At 51.1% G+C, this 10,817-nt stretch overlaps 1 protein-coding gene across 1 annotated transcript; it reads left to right on the forward strand.

Moving 5' to 3' along the window:
• The first annotated feature begins 2,068 nt into the window (after positions 1 to 2,068).
• On the forward strand, positions 2,069 to 9,541 carry LOC116833284 (galanin receptor 2b-like). Its single transcript, XM_032794724.2, has 2 exons — positions 2,069 to 2,565; positions 7,514 to 9,541. The coding sequence occupies exons 1-2, from the start codon at positions 2,069 to 2,071 to the stop codon at positions 8,262 to 8,264; spliced, it is 1,248 nt and encodes a 415-aa protein (XP_032650615.2). The 3' UTR covers positions 8,265 to 9,541.
• Positions 9,542 to 10,817: the final 1,276 nt, after the last annotated feature.

A 10,817-nucleotide genomic window follows, 5' to 3' on the forward strand; every position in this document is an offset into this window, starting at 1 on the left:
TAAACTGCAGCAAGAGAGGTTTAGGTTGGACATTAGGAAAAAGTTCCTGTCAGGGTGGTTAAACACTGGAATAAATTGCCTAGGGAGGTTGTGGAATCTCCATCTCTGGAGATATTTAAGAGTAGGTTAGATAAATGTCTATCCGGGATGATCTAGACAGTATTTGCTTCTGCCATGAGGGCAGGGGACTGGACTTGATGACCTCTCAAAGTACCTTCCAGGCCTAGAGTCTATGAATCTATAAGAGCTGAATGTGGCTTGCAAACCACAGTTAGGCCACCCCTGGTATAGCCAAAGCCACATCTGCCTTTTCTTCAACACGCACAGCCAGTGAGAGCGGCAGATACAGCCTTATGCTTTTCTGTGCTGATGCTGTTCCCCAGGTGCGGGCAGCAACACTCCAGATAGTCCTAGCACCTTCCCCAGGAAGAAACCTTGAGAGTTCATCAATTCCCTGAGGAGGGAGAGAAAACAATGGAGAGCTCTTGACTCTCTGCAGAACTGACAGACAGGACACCATACCTGCTGGGAACGAGATAAAGGTGGGAGACGTGCTGTTGCTGCAAACAAGTGCACTGGTACAAACGTTTGCAGAAAGGAGATAGAGGGGGCTTATGGGTTTGAAATAAGGATTACAGTTTGCAAAGCGTATCCTTGCAGGCTTCCCCCAGCTCCAGCGAAGAAGGACAAGTGGATACATTTTCTTTGCAGAAAGCATCCCACTTTAATAAGTATAGGAGATCAGCTTGTGAGAGTTCAAGCTTCTGGATTTAAATGCTAGCCCTGATTCAATCTCAAATGCCAAACCTTAATCCAGAAGCACCTGTGCATGTTTCCGAGTCCTACCTACACAGCATGGACACATTCCATTCTCATCATCACTCATCAGGTCTGGGGTTTATTTTAATCTCAAATAATTTCCCAGCCATCATGGCTGTGCAGAAACCCTTCCAAAGGAGCCTGGTGCAATGCTGTGTAGCCAGACAACCTCTGAGGTGTGAGCTGCCCTCTTTAGTGCAACCATTAACTCTGAAACCTAATGATCACTTTAACTAGCAACATGGTTGACTATTGCACTGCTGGTCCCTTTAGCAGAAACATCTCCCTACTCTGGGATTGGGTAGAGGGCCTCCATTTCGCCTCACTCCCACACACACCTGTCAGATCTCTTAGGGCAGTGCTTCTCAAGCTATCTGATGTGGGGGACCGGCAATTTTTTTTTTCAATGTGCCAGGGACCAGTGCCATATTATTATCCTATTTGACACTTTTATGAGGAAACTCGCCACAGACCAGCAGCCAATGGCTCGTGGACCCCATCACTTTGAGAAGCACTGTCTTAGGGGAATCAATCGCTGGGTCCTCACCCCTTCCGGTTAGATGATCCAATTTCCATACACAATGTTATACTTTCAGGCTAAGTGACCTGTTTTAGGGGCAGGGAAACCACACAAAACACAAACAAGAAGAGCAAAGTTGCCAAGTATCAGAGAGTGAGCGCTCATGCCTCTATAACACACTGCATCGGCTCGGAGCTGCCCTACAGACAGGCCAACTGCTTTACATCCACTGTCGGAAAGAGGCATTTATAGCCCTGTGTTTTGTGGTTCTACAGTTAATCTAGCAGAGCAGGGGTGGGGGAGGAGGGAAACCACACTGTGTATTTATGTAGTGTAGTAAAACTCCCTGGCTTTGCGAGTGTGTTGATTTACCATGAGAGTCTCATTGCTGGAGTGGGAATGCTGTTCTCCTGTAATCAGTCAGGCTGTCTGGGAGGAAGAGCTGCTGCAGAGGCCAGTGTGCGTAGATCCCAGCTACTCCATTCCAGAACAGGAGAGCCCTGCTTTCTTTGTGCTGGGGGCAGGCAAGGCATCGCTGTCTTTCCAGGAGCACACCCTGGTGTGTGCTGCAGCTTGATCCCGGATTCAGAGGCATAGGGGAAAGAATTGAGAGCAGAGGCTCGGAGACACTGGCTTTGTTAAGACAGAGCCCAATCTCATGCTGTGTGTTCCCCAAGCCAATAGTAACCAGCAGATTCTGCTGAAGAGCACTTGGCCATAGAGTTGTTAATGGGGTCTCATCCTCCCAGTCCGGTCAGACAGAGTCAAGGGCTACTCTCTTCCTCATTAAGATCTCTTCCCTTTCTCTCCCTCTGCACCCACCAGGTGTCCTGCATCTCCCCTGAAGGCAGGATGACAGAGCACGAGGACTTTGCCAGCCTGGCTGGGTACTGGAACGCCTCAGACAGCTCTCAGTTCAGCCCTGCCAGTGTCATCATCCCAGTGGTCTTCTCCCTCATCTTCCTCCTGGGCACGGTGGGCAACAGCTTGGTGCTGGCAGTGCTGCTGCGCAATGACCAGATGGGCCACAACACCACCAACCTCTTCATCCTCAACCTCAGCCTGGCCGACTTCTTCTTCATTATCTTCTGCGTCCCCTTCCAGGCCACCATCTACTCGCTGGAGGGCTGGGTCTTCGGCTCCTTCATGTGCAAGGCCGTCCACTTCTTCATTTACCTCACCATGTATGCCAGCAGCTTCACACTGGCTGCCGTCTCAGTGGACAGGTAAGCAAGGCCGAAACCTGCCATGGGGCTGCTGAGCCCTACCAGATGCCCTGAGCCTGGCCTCGGGAGCTGGGAGGCTCAGAGAATGGGGAAAAGGGGACTCATCACCCCCAGGTCAAACCCAGCTTGCACCAGTAATGACCTAACGCTGTTCCTATGTGGTCTGTGCCAAAAGGGTTGGAGGGACTTAGTACAGTTCCTGTTAGTTGTCCCCTTCACAACCCACGTTCTTACAGGCCAAAGAGAGAGAGCCACTGCACTCTGTACCCTAGAAGTGGCCCTGCCAGGTCAGCTGGGCAGGGAAGCTTGTGTTGCCACTGCCTGTGTTTTTCTAGAGAAAGGATGGTCTAGTGATTAGGACACTAGCCTGGAATGTGGAGGACTGGATTCAATTCCTTGCTCTGCCACAGACTGCATGTGTGACCTTGGGCAAATCACTTAGCCGCTCTATGCCTCAGTTTCCCCATCTGTGCAATGGGATTGTAGCAGTGCCCTCCTTCACAGGATAAATACATGAAAGCATGTGAGGTACTCAGCTAACCTGGTATTAGGGGCCAGATAAAGTGCCTAAGATAGACAGATTCTAGCTCTGTGGGTTTATAGAGGACTTGCCTTTCTACCGCAGTCAGACCATCACTGAAACACACTGACAGATTATCAGTTTAGAAGCCCCAAGATTTGTGCCAATAATACATTGCACACACAGTGCATTCAAACTGGGGGCCAAGCTCAGTTCCTGGTATAATCAGCAATGATTCAGTTGTCTCCAGTGCAGGCATGCCTGCTTGTAACAGGGCCAAATCTGGCCCTAGCTCTGTCTAATAAGGGACCCAGTGTCATATCACAAAAATATTAGGCCAGATCCTTAGCTGGAGTAAGGCAGCCAAGCTCCCCTGACATTAGCAGAGTGATGCTGATTTACACTAGCTAGGGATCTGGCTCATTCTGCCTTAAATACAATTCAGTGTGTGCGTTCAATGCAGAATTCTGAAAGCAAGTTTTGGTTCATGCTACGAATTAGGCCCTGATTCTGATTTCATGTGGACATTCAGCAACATAGCTCTATTGACTGCAGGTGAGCTATTCCTCATGTATACCTGTGTAGCAGATCAGAATCAGGTCAGTTGGTTTGCGAGAGGGCATCTGCCCAGTTTTGGCTGCACTGCCCCGACTTCACCCCTACGTGCAAAACAGTGGGGGAAGTACATGTTCTTCCCATGGATCATGCTTTGGCTTGGTTGGATCACCTCATTTTTCCTGTTGTTACATTCACTGCCGGTGGGGGTAAGGAAGGCAAACTACCCCATAACTAAGAAACCCACATTGATATCAGGGACTGAAGATAGAAAGGTGTCAAGAGTCCTGCAGCCAATACATCCATTGGTGCTGTATAAATACTTACAGATCGATCGAGCTAGTCCATGCCTCAATTTCCCTATCTGTAAAATGGAAATAATGATACTGAACTTCTTTGTAAAGCACTCTGAGATCTACTGATCTCTATCAAAGCTATATTCTATATAAAGGTAATTAATGACTATTCCTATCTTACCTTACATATCACCTCTCTTTCTGAATGAGCCCAAAGTACTTCCCAAGCTATATAGGAAGCACTATTACTAATCAATTGGAATTCTTTGAGGGGGTCAACCACCCTGTGGACAAGGGTGATTCAGTGGATATAGTGTACTTGGACTTTCAGAAAGCCATTGACAAGGACCAAAGGCTCTTAAACAATGTAGGCAGTCATGGGATAAGAGGGAAAGTCCTCTCATGGATCAGTAGCTGGTTAAAAGATAGGAAACAAAGGGTCAGTTTTCACAGTGGAGAGAGGTAAATAGTGGGGTCTCCCAAGGATCTGTATTTGGATCTAAGCTGTTCAACATATTCATAAACTCTCTGGAAAAATGGGTGAACAGTGAGGTGAACAAGTTTGCAGATGATACAAAATCACTCGAGATAATTAAGTCCAAAGCTGACTAGAAAAAGTTACAAAGGGATCTTACAAAACTGGATGACTGGGTAACTAAATGGCAGATGAAATTCAAAGCAATGCACATTGGAAAACATAATCCCAACTATACATACAAAATGATGGGGTCTAAATTAGCTATTACCACTCTAGAAAGAGATCTTGGAGTCACTGTGGATAGTTCTCTGAAAATATCCACTCAATGTGCAGTGACAGTCAAAAAAGCTACTGGAATGTTAGGAGGTTTAGGAAAGGGATAGAGAAGACAGAAAATATCATAATGCCACTGTATAAATCCATGGTACGCCCACACCTTGAATACTCTGTGCCATTCTGGTCGCCCCATCTCAAAAAAGATTTATTAGAATTGGAAAAAGTACAAAGAAGGGCAACAAAATGATTAGGGGTATGGAACAGTTTCCATCTGAGATGAGATTAAAAAGACTGGGATTCTTCATTTTAGAAAAGAGACAACCAAGGGGGGATATGTAGGAGAACCAGGGGTCACCCAGTGATATTAATAGTCAGGTTTACAACAAACAGAAGGAAGTACTTCTTCACACAACACACAATCAACCTATGGAACTTGTTGCCAGGGGAGGTTGTGAAGACCACAAGTATAATTGGGTTCAAAAAAGAATTTGGTAAATTCCTGGAGGATAAGTCCATCAATGACTGTTAGCCAAGAGGGTCAGGGACACAACCCCATGCTCTGGATGTCCCTAAGCCTCTGACTACTTAGGGGACTGGGTGATAGGGGATGGATCATTTGATGAACTTCCCTATTCAGTTCATTCCCGCAGAAGCTTCTGGCATTGGCCACTGTCAGAAGACAGGATACTGGGCTACATGGACCATTGGTCTGACCCAGTATGGCCGTTCTTATATTCACTTCACTCACCACTGAAATACCACCCCTTCTATAGGAATGTCCCCAGCAGTTATTGGTATTACTGTAGTGCCAGGAACCTAGCTAGGGACCAGGATCCCATTGTGCTAGGTGCTGTCTGGGGGTAAGAAGAGAAGAATAGCATCCCCAGCAGAGAGGACAAGGGGCATTAAGATAGCCCAGAACTGGACTAGGACCTCAGGGACACAGCCCCAGCACTCCTGAGAAAGAAGCTGAGAGAACGTTGATAATCAAACGTAGCCAGGTTCTTAGTTTTATATCTGATGGTGACTGATAAATCACTAGGACCACTTCCCATAGCACTTACTGTGAGCCATCTTTGGAGGTCTCCCACCCAAGTACTGGCTCAAAGCTGACCCCAGGTAGCTTCTGAGATCAGATTGAAGCCTAACATGAGGGGATATGGCTCATGGTACCTCACTGCAGATGGAAAGTAAGAGTTCAAGGAGTTGCAATGGGAGACAGCATCTTTTCAGCTAGCTCAGAACCAGGGACAGTCTCTTAAAACCCCTACAGCTCCCCAGCGTGTCCCCTGGCACTGCATTCTGCCCACCTGGTTTCAGGTTATTCTCTACCTCTCCTGCTACATAGTATTGCTGCTGAAGAATGTTGCTGTGTTCCACCCTAGAGGTGGCTGCACTTCTGTGCAGGATGAAGCCATCCTTGTACCTTGTCTGGGAAATGCTTTTGGAGCTTTCCAGATGGATGGTACAGCAGAGACAAGCTACGCTACTGCTTGGGGTGACCACTTGTGCCGGTGGAGTTATTGTCTTTGGCTGTCAGCTGTGCTCTGTTGCCAGGGATGAACACCTAAGGCACAGCACGTGGCAATGAGCATCAGTCCCTGTTTGACGAGGACAGGCTTAGACTGGAGCAGTGAAGGGCTTGTGCCTGCATTGACAGCTAATCCCCCTTCCCCACAGTCTCCTGTCCACAAGTCAGCTAGGATCCCAGCTGTCTCCCTTCCTAGCTGTCACCCACACCAGGGCCCTGCAGGGACTGTCATACTGAACATGTCTCAGCTCTCCTGGGGTGCTGCAGACAGATGTTCCCACTTGGCTGCTCTCCCTGCTGATGTGTGTGCAAGAGCCGAGAGCAGCGCTCCTCCTCCACACCGCTCTGCTCTCTCAGGCTCCCGGCGCTTGCGGGAGAGCCAGGAGCAGCACTTTGCATTGTGTGGTTTAACTTGGAGGTGCACTGGCGCAGCGCCAGGGGAGAACAGACAGGCAGCAAACTGCCGCTAGGACATTTATTGACCCCAGAAACTAGCCCAATGCTGACAGGAAGAGTCGTCATTTCTGGCACCTCCAGCTCCCCTCCTCTGGGCCAGTATAGGCAAGATCCCAGCGAGCAGATCTGCCTACCTCCGGGCCTGATCCAAACCTCATGGAAATCAATGGAACGACTCCCACTGACCTCCTAGAGCTGTTCATCTCATCCCTGGCTTGTCCAAGAACGCAAGGACCCAAAGGCCTCAAACCAAGGCTCAGGGCTGGGCCTGAGTTTGATCAGATCCCAGTCTCATTCTCAGCCAGGCAGAGGCACAATCTCTTCCTTTCAGCAGACCGTGTGTCAGCATGGGCTGCCACGTGAGGGGTTTGAGGCTGGGACCTGTGTTTGATCCTGCCCTCTCCTGCTCCAGCTGGGCATGGGAGAGCCAGGGAGGGAACATGCTTCATCCCTGGGGAGAGGGAGCATCGTGTGTGACTCCTGAGTGGCCTCCCCAGCCTCACCTCTCCGGCCAGTGCTCAGGGAACTAGGCCGAGCCCTCTTTGTCTGGAGGGAGGGGAAGGGACCTGGGTTAGAAAAATATGGCTGTCCAGGAAGAATCCCACTAGGAATCAAAACGCTGCCGTACACAGGGCCGTATTCTGAATGGGTTAAGAGGCTTTGGCAGGGCGAGGACCCTTCCTTAGTGATGTCGCACGCATTTGCTGAGGCTGGATGTAGGCAGAAGGGGAGAGAGGGAACCACTGCCACAGGATAGCAGGAATCCCACAGCGACTGCGTGTCCAAGGCAGAGTCCTCTGCACCCCTAACCACTGCCAGTTTGGTTTCATCTCCAGGTACCTGGCTATCCGCTACCCACTGCGCTCCCGGGAACTGCGGACCCCCTGCAACGCAGTTGCTGCCTTGGCTGTGATCTGGGGCCTCTCTGTGATCTTCGCTGGTCCGTACCTGAGCTACTACGACCTGATCGAGTGGGAGTCCAGCTATATCTGCATGCCCAGCTGGGAGGAGTGGAAGCGCAAGATCATAGACACCAGCACGTTTGCCTTTGGCTACGTGATCCCTGTGCTGATCGTCAGCCTCTCCTACACCAGGACCATCAAGTACCTGTGGACAGCTGTGGACCCCCTGGAAGATATGTCAGAGTCCAAGAAGGCCAAGCGGAAGGTGACCAAGATGATCATCATAGTGACCATCCTCTTCTGCCTGTGCTGGCTGCCCTACCACGTGGTGATCCTGCGCTACCTCTATGGGGACTTCCCCTTCAACCAGGCCACCTACGCCTTCCGGCTGCTCTCCCACTGCATGGCCTACGCCAACTCCTGCCTCAACCCCATCGTCTACGCCCTGGTCTCCAAGCACTTCCGCAAGGGCTTCAAGAAGGTCTTCGGCTGCCTCCTGAGGAAGAAGGCCCGCAACAAGGTCCATGTGGTGCACGCTGCCCACACAGTGCCTGGCTTTGAGGCAGGCTCCACTGAGGTATCCCAGATGAATGAGGAGAACAACAGGCAGCAGGACAGGCGCGAGCTGGATGCAGGATCCCTCATGGTCCAGTCAGGCTCCTCCAAACCCCTTCACCTCTCCTAGCAGCGAGGCTCCATCCTCTCGGGCAGCCATACTGTGTCACCAGTGGCAGGGAGAGGCCTCTCCTTCTCACTGGATGATGGAGAGGACATGAGAGACAACCCCAGAGAATCCCACTCCTACTCCTGGACTTAAATTTCTCCTGGCGTCTCCTGAACACTGCATCAGAGCCCCCCAGACAGCGTCCAAGAATGGGCCTGCCCGTGGGAGAGACCAGACCCCGGCTCACACTGGAGCCACAGCCCTGCTGGTCTAAAGCTCATTGGATCCCAACTTTGCGAATGGAGCAGAGACTGACAACACCAACCCATCTCCTTTAATTGCATCTGGTTTGGCTGTCAGTGCTCTCTGCTCCTTAATTCCTGCCTCACCCACTAACACCCACCACTGTCTTGCTCTAGTGTAGTCCCGTCTAGGCAGTCCTGCTTTTTGCCTCATTTATGTGGCTTCTCGGGGTGCAAACATCCCCTCCCATCTCTAGCTCGACACTAGCTCTGTCTGGAGGCAGATTCCCAACCCTCTATTCCATCTATCACCGGCGAGGAGACAGCACGGAAACGCAGCAGGCAAACTGCCTGGGCCTGCTCTAGCCATGCTTTCAAACATGGCCTGGGGGAACAGACAGGGCTGGCCCGTCCCTCAGCCTCTGCTTGGGGCACCGTTTGTACCACTCCATATGCCATGTGTATTTGCAACTGCCCCACTGACTTCGTTGTACCAGTCACATGCTTGTCCCTTTGCACCCACGACCTTGGCCATGTGCTCATCTTTTGACCCATGATACCTGCCCACCTACTCCCCCACCCGCCCTGTGCAGCCCAACCCCTACTCTCCACACACCATATGCGTGGTGTTCACCTGGCAATACCTGCCATGAGGTCACCACTTGACACTGGCCCAGGTCTAGGTGCTGGGAGCATCATAACACAGCCCTTGTGTGTGAGCTGCTCATTTTCCCTGCACTCACTGTGCGACCTTCATCAGTCCTTGTGTTCTGCATAGCAAATGGGACCATAGAGTGCAGACAGGCCAGAATCTATGCTGGTTTATTGACTATGCCATGGCCAAGACAGTCACCATAACCGGTGTGCCCTAAAGCATGTTGTATTCATGGCATGGGTGCACAGCTGCCTGTGCAAGCTGGGTTCTGGTGCTCAGCATTCCAGTGTAAGGGGCTCTCCTTCGCACATGGAGCACTGGGGTCTGCGTGAGGGAGATGGGGCTGTACATACTGTAGAAGTGTCTTTCTAACCCCTAGCAAATAAACATGGTTTCCTAAATTGGAAAGCGACAGGGTCTTTGTTGATATTCTTTGCGGGATGGGCCCCAGCTGCAAAATCCAAACCTGGGTTTGGCTCCAGAAGGTAAAAAGGAAAACAGGAGATGGCCTTTTGAGCACTGAATCAGCCTGGCCCCCTCCACCTCATTTCTCTCCACCCAGCCCCCAGAAGCGCTGGATTCCTGGGCAGGTAGCCTGGGGGGTAGGGAATAGATCGCACTGCTTTGTGAGAACCCTGTGCTTGGCCCATGCCATGTTGTGTGGATGAACCCCTCCCTGGCCCCCACAGTCCATGGCAAAGCGCTTTCTTCAGATCAAAGACTTTTCAGTCTCCTGCCAGCCTTCATCTGTGCAAAGCGCAGCATGCACCGGGCTAGCAGACACCCTTAGGGCCACTTCCTCACCTGATGTACATCAGAGCTCTGTCGAGTTACACCAGCTGAGGATCTGGCCCATTGGCTTTGCTATCTGCTCAGCCCTTCATCCTATGGCTACAGCTCACTTGCCTTCCTGACACAAGCACAGTTAGCTGACAACCTGGCTGGCAGCCAGGGAAAGCTGGCTCTAGATGCCGTGAAGGAGTCGATGGGATAGGCAGTTTCCCAGCATAGTGACCCGCACTAGGATAGAGGAGCCCAGGGTTGAGGTGTTCCCGCAGGACTCTGGCTGTTCAGGATCAGGAGAGTGAGCAATCACAAAGCTCAAGGGTTGTTGGAGCAGGAGGGGTTGTTGCCAGCTGCTTTCTTTCCCTGTTTCTTGGATGCCATAAATCACGCTCACCCCATACCTCAAAGAGCCAATTGGAGCAGCATCTTCTGTGAAGCATGGTGGGAACCGGTGCAGAGGCCTCTGGGGCACTCCTAAGGTGGAGTGATTGAGAGTGACTGAAAGTGGGGTCATGTTATAATCGAGGGAAAGACACCCAAAAGGGAGAAAGGTCAATGGCAGAGGTGGGACTAGAACCCAAGTCTCCCAACTCCCAATACTGGGCTAACCCAGCTGCCGTTCAAAGCCGTGAGGGGACCATTATCCTTCTGCAAATGGGTCATCTGCTGATTCAACTGCCATACACTCTCCCTCCCCCCACGCAGGACAGGGCCTCTCCTGTGCCACAGCCCTTCCACATGGTCACAGGTTGCAAAGGGAAGGCAGAGAAGAAAGGCCCAGATGAATTAGGCCAGCCGACAAGAGGGGCCATGTGCCACAGAAGACACATGGCTGGCAAGCGCGTGGTGAAAGAGAGCAGAGAGAAAGGCAGGGCGGGGGCAGTAATTACT

The sequence above is a fragment of the Chelonoidis abingdonii genome, chromosome 9 (assembly GCF_003597395.2).
Source record: "Chelonoidis abingdonii isolate Lonesome George chromosome 9, CheloAbing_2.0, whole genome shotgun sequence".
NCBI lineage: Eukaryota > Metazoa > Chordata > Testudines > Testudinidae > Chelonoidis > Chelonoidis abingdonii.